The sequence below is a fragment of the Teleopsis dalmanni genome, chromosome X, assembly GCF_002237135.1.
Source record: "Teleopsis dalmanni isolate 2A chromosome X, ASM223713v2, whole genome shotgun sequence".
Classification (NCBI taxonomy): domain Eukaryota; kingdom Metazoa; phylum Arthropoda; class Insecta; order Diptera; family Diopsidae; genus Teleopsis; species Teleopsis dalmanni.
The window spans coordinates 81,490,173-81,508,983 of NC_051848.1; the positions used below are offsets into that span (position 1 = coordinate 81,490,173).

The window sequence follows — 18,811 nt, forward strand, 5'->3', positions numbered from 1 at the left end:
GCATTAAAATTAAGACTTTATTATAAATATATTACAAAAACATATATTTACATTTAGTTGGCATTAATACTTTTAAACAAACATTACATCACTTGCACGTACAAACATACTTAAAACAATAGAGAATTAAATATTTTTAGACGTTGCACTTGTCACACTTCTTACTCCTCAATTATATCATCCAAGCCTAGGCAGTTGTTCCAAAATTGTTCCATTGTGTGATACAAATGTGGCTGGAAATTGCCGATGGAATGATTTTCATCAGTATAAGTCTGCAACAGATGAGAATAATAAGTATTTTGTATTAATTTTTAATATATTAATTTTATAATATATATTTTTAATATACTGAAACCGACGACTTCCCACAAAATGAAAATATTGTAAGGCTTCTTCAAGCATAGATACTTCAATGGGCCGCTCACGTTATAAAAATGGTATCGTAAAAATGTACATAAACGATTTCCACTATTTCGATAGCACATAGATATCGAAGTAAACTAAAATCAAGATGGAAAGACATATTTATGAAAAGACTTAACATAGTTATCATGTTATCGGCACATCGAACGAATGATAGCAGGTAATTATCCACTTCTGTTATCGTCTTCTACATCCTTTTATGTTATTTGCTTATAGGTCCCAGCGGGTTACAACAACAACAACATAACAAGAGGAAGAGGTGGTGTGTGTACAGTATTAAAGTTAAAGTTTCCATTAAATTTTATTTATTATTATTTTTTCTATTAAATTTTCATATATATATAAAATTGTATTTAAAATAGGAAGGTGAAATGTTGTTGTTGTTGTTGTTGCCAGCAGGGATTTCAAAAGCTAGTTAACTGCTTTTCAAATTTTACAAGACAAATACAAGGTTAGGGAAGTGGATAGATAAGAAATAATGGGAAGGGAAAGGGAGGATATAATTGAAATCAATCAGGGTCCAGCTGTAGACCCAAAGGGGTCACACAAGCAGGAATGTTTTTGTTTGAAATATAATTAGATATAATTAGTTTCAGTTCTATCTAAGCTTAAATATATTCCACACAAAATTAGTGGAAATTTAATAATAAAAGTTTTTTAACTTAAAAATTCAGAAGTCGATATTTTTAACACCTAATCAATCCACAAACATGTGAATGTCAATTCCAGTAACTAAACAACAAAAATTAATAAAATAATATTAGAAAATGTATTTTCCATATATATATATAAGGAATATATATTTAGCAGTTCAGTTTGTATTGCAGCTATATTCAAATCTAAAATTAAGCATATATGCATATATATATTTGACATATATGTAGTCAAATATTGCAACATTTATAACGTTTCAAATTTTAACCGCATTTTTGCGTTAATAATGAAGACAAAATAGTTCTCAATGCTTAAGCTCTTTGACAATATGATTACGACTAACTATAGAATCTGGTCTTTTAAGATTTAAATGCAAAGAGATTTTAATATATCTTCAAAACTTTGGGACTGACCCAAGTTAAAACCGACACACAGACAAATGAATAAATATCACTAGAACAATGTGTTCTTTAAAAGATCATCATTATAACATCATTATAAAACATCATTATACAAACGTCATTATAAATAACAAATTAAAAAAAAAAAATGAGTACTTATAGGCGTAAAATAATTAATACACATATGTTAAAAGTATTATAAGAAATATATACGGATTATTGAAATCATAAAATATTTTGAAAGATATTTTATGGTTTTATATAACAGATATTTGGCAATTGGATATTGCCAAAGTTATTTAAAATAAAAATTTATTTAATCAAAATTAACCTTTTACAGTATAATAATAATAACTAAAATATAATTTTATATATTTAACTAAATAAGAAAAATAATAAAAAATAACATAAAAAATATCAAAAAATGTTGGCAAATCTAAAATACGATTTTAAGTAAATCAAAACAAAAGTAAATAATAATAAACTGCGTAATAGCGTATTCCAACAACACTCCACACTGAGACAATATTCTCTTCGAGACCATAGTTGCACTGCAACAATGTTCGTAATTTCCGAATCCCCCCTAATAATTCTCAGGAGAAACGATTACTTGCCCATCCAGGAAGAACTGTTCTAGTTCAATTAAGATCACAGACATGAGCTAAACAGTTACTTGCGACGCATAAATACGTCAATACGTCAGTTTACCCATAATGCCACCCATCTATTCTCCTGCCCCACCGCATACACAAACCTTAGACCAATCGATCTTTAAACCCAACTCTATAGAACTCCACAGATTTTTCCGTCTTGATTCTACTTTAGTTCAATTGAAATTCCACCCATCCCCAATCCATAACTACCCAACCCTAACAACACCTTTCCCTTTACCGATGCACATTCTAACCCATGTATTCGTCACGTAATTATTTTCATGTTATCTGCTTTTCAGATCGCTTTTCAGAAAAAATCTTTCATATTAAAAATTAATGGAAATAAAAACTGATCGTATAAAAGTAAGTGTTTAAAACAAATAACAAAAGTTATATAAAACTTATAGGTAAATAAATATAAAATAAATGAATAATTCAAAAAAAAAAAAACACTAATATATGCACATCTATGATATCTGAAAAACAACAACAATAAAAAAAAATAATGAATAAATAAATACAATGATTTTATTAGATTTTCAATAAAATTAGTAAAATTAAAAATAAGAAATAAAAACAAAAAATGAATAAATTATCGAATGAATTTATACATATAATATATAAAAAAAACCATACTAAAAAACTCAATAACAAAAAAAATTAATAAAATATTATAAATAAAAGAATTGTTTTTATTAATGACTACAAAAAGTAAAGTAAAAATAAGTGTTTAAAATAAAATTTTAATAAATAATCTAGTAAATAATATAATATATCTAGTAAATAATATATATATATTTATTAAAAAAAATATTAATAAATAAATCAAAAATAAAACCTAAAGGAAAACGTCGATAAAAAATTTAACAAAATCTAAAATTGCAAAAAACAATAAATAAATATTAATAGTTATAACTAAATAATCTAAAAAATGTTAATAAAAAAAGATACATAAAATTAAATATATAATAATAATTATTCCACGAATATCAACAAATAGAATTATTAATATAATTTATGAATAAGAAATACTTTGTAAATAAATAATTAAAAAAAGTTAATAAACGAATTATAAAAAATAAATAACCAAATAGGTTTCAAAATAAAAAATAATTATTTTAAGGCAAAAGTGATAAATAATATTAATTTATTAATTATTAGACAATATCAATAAATCAATAAATTAGAATTAACAATAAAATTTATAAATATAAAAGAAAATAAATAATTTATACCTAATATGTGGTCATAGAACATAATGCCACCCATAATAAATAAATTATAAGAAATAATTTAGTAAAAGAGTATCAAAATATCAATAAACAGTTATTATAAGACTTTAAGAACGACCGGGTCTACGTCCCAGAGCCACTCGTCGCCAGCGACAACCAAGTGCCGTTCGACAAGTAGATCCCACTGGGTTACAACAACAACATAAGACTTTAAGTAACGAAACAAAAATACAAAATTATATAAACATGATAATCAAATTATAATAAATAATGAGTAAGAAAAAGAATAATAAAATAAAAATTTATAAAAAAAAATAAATTATTGTGAAAACAGAAATCGGTTAGGTAAATCAATTCGTTGACATCACTTTCATATATGTTCCTGATCATAAGAACAAATAGTTTAGTCGGCCTTAGTGCTTTCATGGACGTTTCACAAGGAATACCATTATATGAATTCACAGAGCCCATCAAAAGAGACACTTATCTTCACTTTCTATAGCGAACTAATAATGGGAGTAAACCTGGCCCTTATACAATAAAAATAGGTCCAAGAAACTCATAAACAGGGACCCACTCTATACTAATAGATTAATTGCAGTGTTTTCAGGTCATTGATGTACAGAATCCAACGGAAGGAAGCTGTATCATCCATTCAACACTTATGATGGAAGATGCAGAAGCTTGGATGAAGGTGTACTTATTGCAGTAGTTAAGGAAATTTGGATAAGAGGAGACAATCACACACTTTGTCTGAACTGCCCAGCTTAGGCTAACAAAAGGAACAAATTTTTAGGAAATTCTTGGCAATCTACCAGACTGCTTATTAGTGGGAACAAAATATCTGTTAAATTGCATAAAATTAACTGAATGGACAGGGGATTAGTTTCCACAGGGGTTTTTTACTAGAAATGTGGTGTTTTAATACCAACAACAGGTAATTGTTTATTATGAGAGGCGTAAAGGTATTTGTCGATCATCCACAGCAACCGAACAACCTACCAGAAATGTAGGTTGTACAAAACGTAATTTAAAAAAAGTTTAAATTAATTAAATAATAACACAATAATTAAAAATAAGCACACATGAAAAACAGAATTAAAATAAAGCATAAAAAATAGCAAACAATAAAATTATATGATTTATAAAATTATAAAAAGGTTAAGCAATAATAATATATTACATTAAATTGAAATTAGAAACATTATAAAAATTATATCAAAAATATATATTACCATTTCTTCAAAGAGTATGTCATTGTGTTGCAAAACCTTAGCTAACATCAATGATTGTTGATAGTGTACATTATCATCTCCAGAACCATGAATTAATAGAAAATCGTGATTACGGAAATTCTCAATTTGTTGCAAAACACTACTTTCTTTGTATTTTTCCAAGTTATCTTCAGGTGTTGGCAGTCCCATATATCGCTCAGTATAAATTGTATCTTCAAGTTGATGAATACTATTGATATATGTAACAAGATTTGAATTTCATTGAACCTACCATAATACAGCCATGAAGTTACAGGAGCAACTGAGATACCACACTGGAATACACCTGCAGTGTCTTCACCTAAAGTTTTTGCGGTCATATAGCCACCATAACTCCAGCCCCAAATGCCAATACGATGTTTATCAATGTATGGAAATTGTTCGATCAGGTGGTTTGTAACATAAATCTGGTCCTCGACTTCATGCTCGCCCAAATTATTATTAACAGAAAATAATAATTCTTTACCCTTATTACCAGTGCCACGACCATCTATTATTGCATAGATTACTTCACGTTTAGTCGTCATGTAACCATCAAACCCAACTGTGAAACTATTTCCAACACGTACAGAATTTGGACCTCCGTATACGTAAACAATCATTGGATATTTTAGGGTGTCATTGAAACTTGGCGGTAGTTGTAGTTTTGCTATACCAGTCGATCCATCGGCTAATGTAACATTTACAAACTTAACAATTGGACGCAATTTAGTCTCAAGTTTCTGGCGGAATGCTGCATTTGTTTCCCAGTCTTTTATTTCAACACGATCCTAAAGAAAACCAATATTTTATGGAAAGTTAGTTTTTTGTTGAATAGTAGTACCTTTGCTCTGAATATTTTGGTAAAGCTTGGATTTGGTCCATAACAGTTAATAGCATAATGAGAAAAACCTTTACTGAACGAAGCGGATGCTGCGCGGCAATCAACACCATCAACGTCCTGTAAGTTGCAACTCAAACACTCATTATTACCGAAAATATGAAAAACTTCAGGATGGCTTGGCAAAGTAGCCTGATAATAACTAAAATAAAAATGAAATAGAATATAAAAATTAATTATTTAAAGTCATTTAATATTACATATATATTACAGAATTCAAAAATATAAAACTAAACGTAGACTTAGTCAACTATAAACTCTAGTCTAAACGTATAATGTACTGTAACTGTTCATTTTGCATTGTATTTTGGCGGGCTTGAACATTAGCTGTTCATGACACTATGTTCATTGATAAACTATTGTATCCTGTCCTATCTATAATTACCGATGAATCTTCAACTGTATTCAGAAAGGTTTCAAACCTTTCCAGATCGATGTTTGGCCACTCTGATTCGCGGATCTTTATATTTATATTTATATTATATATTACATTTTATATTATTATGGATTTTATTCTTTATAGATCATTCTTCCCTTGCATAAAGTAAGAGCAGGGAGTTTTCCAAGAATATGTAAATATGTTTCTGTGTCTTTCGTACACAGCCTGCATTCATCGGTTGTCGAAAGTCCTAACCACAACTTTAATTTGTTTAGAAGGCAATGACTAATTATCGCTCCAATAATAGTTTTTTATCTGAACTGTTTGACTTAATTATCTTGAAAATTATCTACTTATGTCTTAAGTTTTCTGATAGTAGATATCCACCACCTTTTATTATGGCGTATATGTCGATTTTAAATATCAAAGTCATACTACCCAAACTACCGGATATTTGATTATTAGATGTATATTGCCAAACCCTTTCGCTGTTCAATTTTGGAGCCATCTCTAACTTCACATAATGGTACTGATTTTTTTGTCTTTCCACTATTTTCTATATAGTATAAAACTACTATATTTCTTGTGGTTAATATGTTACGAGCTTCTTAAAGTTTTCAAATAGAATCACCAGAGAATATATTACTAAGAATAAATAGATGTCACTTACTACTGCCGTTGAAATTTCATGCTTCACAAAGACACTAAATGAGTACAACGGGTTCTAAGAACGGCGGGGTTTATGTCTCGGAGCCACTTGTCTCCAGCGACGACCAAGTGCCGTATAACACCTCCCAAAATGACATCACAAGCAGGTCCCAGCGGGTTACAATAACAACAACATGAGTTACAACTACAATTACGTGTGAATCTACACATTCCCAATGAAAGGTTCCAGCAAAAAAAATATTATTCATTTTGCACATACATATTATATGAATTTTGAATGTATATTAAGAATTAACTACAACAGGTCTCCAGCAACAGAATTCAAGGATTTTTTTATAGTTATTTACTGAAGATTCTAGAAATCAGATACATTATTAAGCCAAATAACAAAAAAATAGTAGAATTTATTGTTATTATTTGGAATGACTTAAGTCCTTTTGGTTTGACACTTTCTGAATCACAAAAAGTTGGAGAATGGTAAGTGATGTCTGTCCATTTGCTGGATGTGACGAAGGTTTTGAAAATTTAAAAATTTTCCATATTATGATAAACTTTTTTTTACATCAACATTTATATAAATTTAGGTAAGGATTAATATTGAGTCCTCTTTAAAAAGTTTTAACTTTTTTCTATAATTAATTAAATTCTTTCTGTACCTCTTAATCGCTTTCGTCCTAGCTATTTTAATCAAAACTTATATATTAGTGATTAGTTTTGTAAATTTTATTACATAAGTATCTCTCAATGACAAAAAGTACTTAATAAAAACTAAGAAAATCGTATTTCCTTACTATAATTTTTCATCTTTAAAATATTAAAATATTAACAGAAGATAGAAGATGGTATTCGAAAACTTAAATTTTACAGTTAATTTTTTAAAACATTGAAGAAATTACTTACAGTATATCATTCTTTTCATCATATCCATAAACATGCAAAACAGTAAAATTACCGCGAGATTTCCAAACATTTTCACCAGTCTGCAAATCTAAGTTCCACACTTGGTACCAATTACCAATCCAATTCGCAAACAAACAATTGTTTCCGCTCTCTAAGCAACGTGGTGTACTCATGCTTATCCAACCATTGGGTTCTTCAATACGTTTAACCTAACAAAATGGGCATATTACATGTTTTTTGAAATATTAAATAACAAAACAGAAATACCTACCTCTCTACATGCACCATCAATTGAGCATGATTGTATGGAAGAAATATTTTGTCTGCGATTGAGCCAAGTAACCAATATTTCTTGCTTGCTAGACCAAGCAACATTTTGTAAAATATGATCGGGTGATACAATATCGATGGGTGCGGTTATTCTCACTGATGTTGGTTCTACTTTACTAAAATCAAAGATACGCAGAGCTACTGCTGGATTTTCAGTACCGGGTTTCGGATATTTCAAATCGACTTCTTTGGGATATTGGTATTCCATATCCTCTGCTTCACCGTATAGAAAATATTTAAATGATTGCACATTGGTGTCATTAAAAACGCCTACAGCTAATTTTAACCCATCAGACGACCACCACATTGCACTACCGCTACTCAAGACCTCCTCTTCATATACCCAATCGGGTATGCCATTATAAATAATACCATTTTTACCTTCGGATGTGATAGGTGTCTCAAGATTTTCTTCAAAATGTATGTATACATTGTTGTCATATACAAAGGAAAGTCGGTCTTTGATTGGTGACCAAGTGCAATATTGTAGTTTTTCGCCATTATTTATGTTGATAGAGTTTCTGTAATTAATTTTTAAATAATTAATTAATTAAACTATTTTAATGCGGTGTATTGTAAATACTTAGTTTCAATATCGAAAACGTCATATTTGGCTATCAAAGAGTGTCTGAAGATTTCTTCTACATCATAACGCACCAAAATTTTTTTATTGTCTGGCGACAATGTGAAAGTACTACCACTTGAGTATTTTTCCTAAAGGAAAACCAAAATATATAATAAATTTATAAAAATAATTGGCAATAAATATTCTAATTAAATACCAAAAAATCTGAAGTCACAAAAACTGTATCCAAAGTGTTGGCGGCATTGTATTTATGTATTGATTTGTCTGATGCAGTATAATAGAATTCGTCATCTGCAATTATTAATCAAAATTACAGATATGTTTTTTTTTTGTATGTATGTATTTACTTTTATATACACAATTCTAATATATAATAAATATACGCAAGGGTACTAAGTCAGTGACAAATAATAGCAATTGAATGGCTTCTCAGTTTAAAGTTTTTATTTCAACCAAATCCCTTGTAAGCTCGTTTGGCTTCTTGAAATAAATTTCTTCAAACTAACTTTTAAAACATTTTTGGACTTAGTTTCTTTTAAACTCCCCATACTTCTTACAACCAAACTCAAATAATCCTATATTTTCGGAAAAATAAAATTTTCGAGGTTCCAAAATTCTTAACTAATTGCAGAAATTACGGGTTAATGTTTGCCATTTCTCTCCGGTAAGCCACATCAACGAATAGAAGTCGAAATTTGTTAAAAATGTGGATATGAGAAGATATAATAGAATTTAATAAATTTTGGTACTATAATTGCTTTCCTTTACCGAAAAGATTCAACCAATTTTTTTTTCTACTTTTACCATATAATTTGGGGGCCTTCCTCACATTTGCCTATAACCGATTTGCTTTCGATTTAGTCAACCACAATTATACTATAGGTATCCCAAACAACCTTAAGCCATAACCTATCATAAGAATGTGTCTTCGATTGGTTTGCCGCTTTGTATTGTTTCAAATGATCTTTCGTCTCTGGAGAATTTCGGTGAATCCATTAATAATTTACAGTTATTAACTAATGTGTTACCATGATGACAGAAGCTTTTTTTTATTTATTTTGCAAGTGTGGTGTTTTTTCTTTCACTTCGCTAATATGATAAGCTTTTAGCTTTTAGCTTTAGCATATTATTGCCTTGTTATTGCTCTGCATTATTTGTGGTAGTTTGCCATGTATCTCAATTTTAACCTCTCCAGTTGATGACATTTTGAAACACTTTGTTAGGAATATTTACTGTTTATTCAATGTTTATCCATTTTTTACCCTATTATTTATAATTGTGTCATGAACGTCTCAACCAAAAAACATAAACCTTAACCTTTCCCGCTGATGGAACGGTATATCTATCATTGTCTCATTAATCGATTCAGAAACATTTTAAGATTGCGTTGTAGTATTGACAAATAGACTTGGAAGTGATCACTCGATATGGTTTTGACGCGGCACACTGCTTGCCGATAAATTTTTCATAGGCAATTGGTCTCACATAATCTTATGAATGTATTCACTGAAGATTCTCACTAAATAGAAAATCTTACTCAAACCTTATTCAATAAATCCTGATTTTCATAAACCATAACCGAAATTGTTGCCCTATTGAGCCTTATTTATTAGACGACTTAGACAACTTAATTTAGTAGACCATTTTGGAATTATTCTAAATGATAGCACACAGTCTGTCAATTTTTTTTTCTGTTTTTTATAAATTGATTATTTTATTATATTATTATGCTCTCCCAGTGGAGCATAGGGCCTCAACAATCCCTTTAAATCTCACTCTATTGTTTAATTCTCTGCATAGAAGTTATTCTCACGAATAACCCATCTCATTTAGTTCGCCTTCAACAATTCTTTACCAAGTTTTGGCGGGACACCAGGATGGCGGGATCCTTGCGGACTCCATCTCAGCGCTTAATTCGTAATATACATGTGAGGAGTATACCGTATCCACTTCCATTTACATTTTTAACTTCAGTACTCGCACATACTTGATCTGTTCGTTCCCAAAATTCTTCGTTTGACATGCGAATCGGCCACAATATTTTAAGAATCTGCCTTAAGCACTTGTTTATAAAGGCTTTGATTTTCTGCTCAATTGACTTTGAGCTGAGCATTTTCAGGTTTAAGAGCCATAATACAATACTGACTTTAGGTTAGAGTTGGATATCCTTAGCTGGGTTTTTGTGTGATTTGGTCTGACCGCCATACGTTATGCAGCATACCAAATGCAGCTTTGGCTTTAACAATGTGTGCAGCAACGTCTTCATCCGTGCCACTATTGTTTGTAACTATACTGCCCAGGTACGAAAAGCGGTCGACACATTGAAGACTGTTCTAAGCCGTAACCACTGCTCATAACTTTGGTTTTGTCGGTGTTTATTATAAGACCAGCGCACTTTGTGTTTTTGCTTAATTGCTCTAGGTTATGTATAACATAACCTATGGGTCCTATAGTACGACCTATAGGTCGCTTAATGCGGCATGAGTATTTAACAGCTGCGACGACAAAAGTAGCTATTTTATCGAAGAAGTATTTTAAACTCAAACTTTTAAATACTACCACATTACCAGAAAACTATTACAAAAATACTTTGTAACTTATTAAAAGCATTATTACTGACTTAACAATGATCCCTTGTACATGTATATCTAAAAATAGTAAGAATATACGACTTTTAACATACTTGAGTCCTAAAGTATTACTTAACGACTTAATTCTTGTTTGAAATCTATAGTTTTATGTATGTTTACTTCAGAATTTTAGGATTGACAGACGACAATGGCATTATAGAACAACAGGTAATATACCGTGTTTAACGATTACTTTCGAATAAATATACAGGCAATTAGATTTAATCTTTTCATAAATTATTCGGTACTGACGGAAATATTATCAAATTATCAAATAGTTTCTCTACTGAAAACATAAAAATATTATAAAATATTATTTAACACAATAAGTACAATATGAGTTTTGATTTTTTACAATCTAAGCCCATTGACTCGAACCGGTTAAAATTAAGCTGTAATATTAATAAAAGTATCAATGACAATCGGCAACCTTGAATGTCGCATTTAACAATTTAGGAGAAATTAATTACAGTTGAATGGCCTATCACTGGTCGAGATCTTGAACGCAATACGTGCGTCGTCACGTCGCTACATAAGTGACGCAGAGCAGATAAGTTTCAGATAAGTATGGAGTACATCGTAAATAATAATACTTAAGGGTCAATTAAATCGAAGCAACTGGCAAGCGGAAGGTCTGCAGTGAAAGTGAAGCAGGCAAGTGTGTGACAATCATGAAAATGAAGTGACTGAAGCAATTCCATAAAACCTCAAAGTCACAAAATTATTCATTTTATGACCCCTGAAAATACTATTCAACCAATGAAGTATGCGATAAATAATGCTGGTTTTATAGAGAAAACAAGAACTAATATTGAAGATTGTAAACAATACAAGAAAAGTGTAATTTGCTTATTTATAAAGCGATAACTTTTTAATGCTAATATCGACACTTTGTGTAACTCTAAAGATTAGATTTGAGTTTATTATGATAACAGATAACAGCTTACCTTTTCTGTTGCCCAAAAAGCAATAGCCCAAAGGAAATGAATTTCTTGTGATAGTAATTCAAATTGATAAAAATATATTAAAAGCGTTGTTATAAAAATTAAAATTTAAAATTAAACTGAAAAAATAAAGATTATAATCAAAATTTATTAAGATACAGCAAGAAATATAAACTAATGTCATTCGAAAGTAAATTTAATAAATCAATGTCCGCTCTTAAAATAACTGAAAACCTATGCGCCTTATAAACTCCAAGCAATTGATATTTATGTCTGTCTGCTTCTTTGTTTTATAGCAAACTAGTCTATCAATTTTTGAACCAAATGATGGAAATTTGGCATACAGATTTTGGTATGACTGGCATATAATCTGAACAATCTCTTTTGATTTTGCAACATTATCTAAAAAAATGTTTAATTAAAACTAAGTGGTATACCGGGACACTGCCCGTTGAGAGGACATGCCGTGAGGCTCAATATCAGAGTCTCTTTGCACTGTAGACATTGCACGTAGGATGACGAAGACGAATTACCAATGCACCTTCTGTTAGAGAGCCCTGCTTTCGCAAGACATAGACTGTCTTACTTAGAGTCTCACTTTTTCAATTCGCTAAGAGAGCTAACTTCTATTTCCCTAGTTTTAAGGCCAGTACTAAATGCTTATAGTGACAGGTGTCAAATTTTTTTGCAACAGGAATCAAAATGGACCTCCTGGTCGAACTGCATCTTCGGACGGCCCCAGTAACCTAACCTAATCTAACATAAGTAGGTTGAGTATGCGAATAATTTCATCCATAAATTTTATTTATTTCAATTCAAATTTGTGTACAACTTACATACAAGCTGATTATACCGATATAAATTTTATAGAAAGTCCTGAATTAAAGTAAATCAATTTGGCACTATTTATTTTCTCCATAATAACCCGGATTATTTTCCTGATACAACCTTCACACAAATAGTTATGTTGCAAATCAATAATTATGTTATCTACTTAAACAGATATTTCATTTACAGAAAAACTAGTTGGAACTTAGCTCATATAAGCATAATAGTCTTCTGTCTTTAATGGACTACAAAAACACTTGTCTTACGTCTAGATTATTGTGACCGGAACATGACAAGCAAAAATCAAGGATGCTGCTGAGCCTTTCGAGAGAGAACATGTAAGGTGGTGGCTACCATAACCGCTCTCTTACAATTAAGTAGACACCCACTTAGGCGGGGAGTATATTGAAGAAATTGTTGAAGTGATGGAAATTATAAAGAGGAAAAAACTATGGAACAATTATTTTGCGTATTCCCAAATCTAGCTAGAAGTAAAGCTAACTTCTTAGGCTATTATTTCTTTAATGCTGTCACATTAGTGTACAGATTTAAGATTAAAACTATTTTTCTCTTTATTAGCGCCTAAATTGTTTCCAACTTTACCGGTAATAGAATCCACCACCTTATATGTTCTCTCTCTCAGAATATTGTATTCTGCCAGCCTAAGTGCGTGTTTCTTAAATGGTAATAGCTAATTTCCGTGTTAAGTAGTGCTATCACAAGACTCAGATTAGACTAACTGCTATATGAGCCTAACCTTATCTAATTCTCACACACACAAACACACAACCAAGCACGTTCCCTGTATAAAATATTTTAAACTATAAAATTTATATAGTCTGGCTTGAAGCAAATATTGAACCACCAAGCTTAAATCACAAAAACCGATCCAGTGAATATAGGACAAAAGGGATTAAGTATTTATAAATTTTAAAAATTTATCAAGTTGCAAAGAAGCTATTTTAGAAAATATAAAGGAATTTTCAAAAATTTTTAAAAAAACTTTAGGGACCAATTTTTTCAATTCAAGAAAGGTGCCCGGCAAAAGAGGTTGAGTTATTTTGAGAAGCGATAAAAAGAAACTTCATTTTTATAAAAGTTGTTCGTTTAAATGAAATATTCATTCAACAGAACTATATTTTTGTAGAGTTTTTACTGTATAGATGTTTTACTGTACAATACAAAAAAATTATTTCCCTTGTCATCGTTACAGCATGACTCCTGATGACACCAGAGCATCGAAACAGGAAAAAAGCACTGTCTAAATCAATTTTCACAACTGAATGATTGCTGAATTGGATTTTGTAGAATTTCATAATACTAAATAACTAAGCAATACATAAAAAAACAAAATAAAAAGCTTTTTTCGGACTGTTGATATAAAGCAATTCCGGTTTTCCGTTTAATGAAGGGATTTACACGAATTTGTTTGTGAAGACTTTATCCTACAGCCCTGGCTCACGATGTGGACTGAATGTGGACAGAATTATAGCGCACCTTTCGAATTCTGTACAGTTTGAACGGTTTTGCCTTTAGTAATGTCAACTCGAGAACGACTACATCAATGGAATTTTAATCCGATTTTATGGTCTTTAATAAATTCAATTTTTTCTCATAATTAGAAAACAGCATTAAAGCTAATAACAAAAAAAAAACAAGTTAAAAATTATGTTCTACATTGAAATAACTTTTTGTACTTTTCTGTTAAGTTTAATTTTCTAAATCGAATGCTTTTGATTAAATAAAAAATTTTTTTGTCATGAGTATTAGGGACAAATCTTCTATAAGTTATAGTGCAATTGAATTTCATATATACTAGCCCCTTGGACTGTTCGCTTACAATTTTAATCTGTTCGCTTAGACATAATTTCGGGAATAGCTTATTGGAATTTTTTCAATTGTTATATAGTTATAATAGTTATGTCGATTGGCTAAACTGTGGCAACTTTTTCACCCGATTTTAGTACAGCAAAATCTCAAGCAAAATGTGTAACACTCGAAATCGATTTATAACACTCTAGATACTTTATCAGATTAATGAAATTACTCCGAAATTATTTGGCGTTTTATGTGGTTTGACAATTGAAATTTGTTTGGTATTGCAAACATTTAAAAATATTGCTTAATTGTAAATTAAAATTATAAATTAATTAATAAAATAATACAACAAAAGAAGCTAAAACTGAATAAAATAATAGAACAGCTGATTGAAAGTCAGTCGTCGTCTGAGAATGATTTTTCTGTTGATTTCGAAATATTCAATGAGGTAGAAAAAAGCCTAGGGTGAATGATTTCAAAGACGATGTTATTGAAAAATATATATGAAACAAGACGTTCGTATATAAATAACATCATATAAATAAGTATAAATAACAATTAATTTAAATAAATTTATTCATTTATTTAGTTTAGAAAAATTTTCCGACTTAGTCATGGCACTGCAAAAAAAATTATGTTGGCATTACCTTTTAAGGTTGAATTCGATCGGACCACAAAATTCGAGCAAAAATAACAGATAGAGAGCAAATCTTTATTTGTCCATCGAAAACGACATTAATCTGTTCACCTTAGACACAGATTTCTGTAAGCACAACCTTTTGGAACTTTTTCAACTGTTATAATTATAACACTTAATTTGGTGTAAGCTAGAATTTAAGTTCAGAAAAAGTTCACATATTCTTCTTTTAAAAATTTTCCTACTTCCGCACATATTTTGCAAGGGTTTCCACACTTAGTATAACACATTTACACTCACCCGTTATCCATGTACCACCAAAACTGCGTATTTGTGAATTCGCTGATAATGCCTCTAACAGTTCCCACGGTTCTTTGACAGCGCGCCCTTCTTTCTGCCTCACTACTCCAGCGTTAGCCAAGCCAATGGCAAACAAGATTGCCAAAAGCCGCGTCCAAAACATTTTTTATTCACACGAACGGTTGACAAACAATTTTGGTTGATAATTTGGTTGTTTATTATGTATTTAAACTAATTTTTCGTTTGATAGCAAAAATAAAATATAATTATTGTATAATTAATCACAAAATGATTATTTAATTATTATGAAATAAAATAGTTTTTTTATTGAAATGTATAATGCATTATGCATTAAAAATTTATACAACAATTAAAGCTAATAAAAACCTGATAAAGAAATCATAAGCACACACACACGAAATACACGAAACACACGCACTGTTGCACAAATGATTTATGGCAGATTTAACTGTTTTTGGGTTTTTTATTTTCAAATATTGTGTATTTGTTGGAATATGCCGCACAGCAATAAACAAATCATAAGCATAATAAGCAAAATGAAGCAATACAAACCAACACGATCTTTACCTCAACGCGTTTCTACGCTGACTGAGCACAGGAAAAAATTTGTGTTTTAATTTTAATGAATTTCCTCTTGGGTTTGCTTTCCACTCAACTCACAACTATCACCAACAAGGTTTTCCCTCCTTTACCTACTCACCTTTTAACAACAAGTGCTACTGACATCGCTGCTTTGGCGCTTCGCTGTCATTGGCACTGCTAATGCTCTGCCGCTATTTCTCTGCTCTGCTACTATTTTAACTAGCCGGGCATTTGTACCTTTGAATTGTTATTGGTATTGTTTATACGGGCAATTGAGCAAAGCTGCGTTAAAACTTTATCAAAAGCATTGTGGAAGCGTGTGGTGTTAAAACTTTGGGCAGCTGACGTCTAATTTACTAGCAGCATCGATATCGATATCAAATCTCAATTAATATTTCTTCTTGTTATTGTTAATATTGTATTTGAATAATTGTTGTTGCTCTTACTGTTACTGCTTTTGTTTTTGTTCTTGTTTTTTTTCTTTTTTGTTTCTGCTGTTCTTGTTTTTGTTTTGTGATTATAATTTTATTTTATTTTATTTTTGTTAAGTTCTTGTTTGCAATTGCCGCCTGTTGCGAGTGAATCTCTAGCTTTTGTTGTTGTCTTGTTAAAAATGAATTTAAATATACTTGTTAAATCATAAGCTGGGCAACTTCTTGCGCTAACTTCAGGCACCAGCAACATTTGAACTAATGGCACAGAGGGCGAGAATAAGTTGTTTTGCGCTTATCAGCTGTTGTTTTATTTTTTTTATTTGGTGTATTTTCAAATCTTGTATATTTGCTGGAGATGACTACCGTCTTTTAAATATACATACATATATATAGTATGAATAAATATACCCGCGCACACTTCACTATGTAGTTACCCAGCAGTAAACCCAAATAAGCAATTTATAAATTTAAAATGTGGTACTGTTTATTTACAGGGTGACTGAATTGAACCGTTATATTCAATAACATTCTGTTTGAAATTAACACACATATACATACACATGCTTATCATATGCTTTAAAGCAATTTTATGCTTACCCATGTACTGCAATTTTTTCGTACGGTGTTTCTTTTTTTACCTGAAATTGTGTATTATTGAACCAATGTACCCATTCATACTTCATCATATGCTTACCCAGTAGCACATGCGAATCAGTTATTAATAATGAATTTTTTTCTAGGGTTGCCCTAAGCAACTCCATTTTTTAAAATGTTGTTTTTAATATGACTGGAGTCTCTAAAGGGAATATTTTACAATGAATTTTAGTGATACAGACTGTTCAGAGAATAATTTTTTTACTGATTTATATGTTTATATAGCTTAGTTCTCAAAATATCTGGCATCGTGATTACAAATCTTTACATAAGAAACCGCTTTAACGACTACTGTAGGCATTGAGTTGTTAGTGAATGTCTTATAAAAAATTGAAAATACTTGTTGCCTTACGATGTAGCAATGTAGCAATGAAAAAATTGATTACTTCAGACTTGATATAGTATATCGGCGTATAGTGCGGTGGAAAATTTTGCTTAGATTAGCGAAACTTACCAAAAACTTTCTTTAAATTCAGAGGTCACGAAAATCGTAGTAACGAAGCATTTTATAATGCAATTCAAGTTTATTGAACCACAAACAAAACAATTCGGATTCATATTCATGTCTATAACTTGTAATATAGCTCTGAATTGATCGACAAAAGAGTTAAGTATACGAATGTAAACTTTTAATGCTACCACTACCTTGTAGTGCGACATAGAGCGGGTTTCGAGCTTGTGAACTTTGGACACCAAATTTCGGTCCAACTAAATTACAGAACGTTTGTCTCTCAGGTACTGTAGATTGACCTTTTTTTTTGTGAGGCAGAGCAACATTTTAATGAAACACTCACTCTGTCTCTCTTTGTCATTGAAATAATTGACTGTCCAATGGATTTATAACAACTTTCGAAACTTTTTCCGAAAACATTTGCAATAAACTTGGCAGCATGTTACGGTCTTAAAACCACAACGAAGGATGATCATAACGACATTATATCTGAAGCTGCCATAATCTTACTTAGCTCTTTTGTTTCCATTCAAATTTTCATCGGACCACTCTGCTCCTTATTTTGTGGCATGTCTCTGAAATTCCGGATACGCCTATGTGAAAAGAAAAATTTTTAGTGAAGTCAGTGCTTTAGAATACCTGCGGAACAAACTTTTCCAGCTCGCTATATATAAATAATGCTAAGTTTTTAAAACATTAGACTTTAAAATCGAACATTTTTATATGAGGACCACCAATAACTGTATAAGGAATCTACTTATTATAACCAATTATATTTATAATCAATGTTTTATGTTCTACTACACTTTTTTATGGGTTTGTTCAAAAAGATAGCTTATCGACTCTGCCTAGAAGCAGACGAGCTTCCAGTCACGTTCTCTGTGACTATCCAGCCTTGATCAGAGCCAGGAAAAGGTCACTGTGTGGAGAACTACTCTCCCCTTCTGACATTAGGAAGTCCTCAATGACTGACCTAATGGCTTTCATTCGAAAGACGGAATGTCTTTTGTTTGGTTAGGGTCTGTTGCAGCACGAAAGATCAACTATGATCGCGATGATCCACTCCGTTTGGAACTAGCACCCTCTTTATTTCTTAATTCTTATTTTATTTTCTTAATTTTAATTGTAATG

At 30.6% G+C, this 18,811-nt stretch overlaps 1 protein-coding gene across 4 annotated transcripts; it reads right to left on the reverse strand.

The window, feature by feature from the left end:
* Nucleotides 1-5: 5 nt before the first annotated feature.
* Nucleotides 6-16,805, reverse strand: LOC119689548 (venom dipeptidyl peptidase 4). 4 transcript variants are annotated; one of them, XM_038104401.1, is made up of 10 exons: nucleotides 16,260-16,805; nucleotides 15,539-15,769; nucleotides 8,578-8,672; nucleotides 8,379-8,509; nucleotides 7,737-8,316; nucleotides 7,466-7,674; nucleotides 5,461-5,659; nucleotides 4,870-5,407; nucleotides 4,599-4,810; nucleotides 6-272 (listed from the first exon to the last, which is right to left on the reverse strand). In XM_038104401.1, exons 2-10 carry the CDS (start codon nucleotides 15,699-15,701, stop codon nucleotides 162-164), a joined length of 2,238 nt encoding a protein of 745 aa, XP_037960329.1. In that variant the 5' UTR covers nucleotides 15,702-15,769; nucleotides 16,260-16,805; the 3' UTR covers nucleotides 6-161. The 4 variants fall into 4 exon arrangements, with proteins under 4 accessions (XP_037960329.1, XP_037960327.1, XP_037960326.1 ...); XM_038104399.1 differs by lacking the exon at nucleotides 16,260-16,805 and adding an exon at nucleotides 16,127-16,229; XM_038104398.1 differs by lacking the exon at nucleotides 16,260-16,805 and adding an exon at nucleotides 16,112-16,169.
* Nucleotides 16,806-18,811: the final 2,006 nt, after the last annotated feature.

Bases quoted from the DNA above. Each gene is read 5' to 3' on its own strand.
- LOC119689548 (XM_038104401.1), bottom strand. From the start codon at position 15,701: ATGTTTTGGACGCGGCTTTTGGCAATCTTGTTTGCCATTGGCTTGGCT. The intron at 8,510-8,577 runs GTATTTAATTAG...GTTTTCCTTTAG, and splicing joins TTGTGACTTCAGATTTTTTG to GAAAAATACTCAAGTGGTAG. The intron at 5,408-5,460 runs GTACTACTATTC...GGTTTTCTTTAG, and splicing joins CCAAAATATTCAGAGCAAAG to GATCGTGTTGAAATAAAAGA.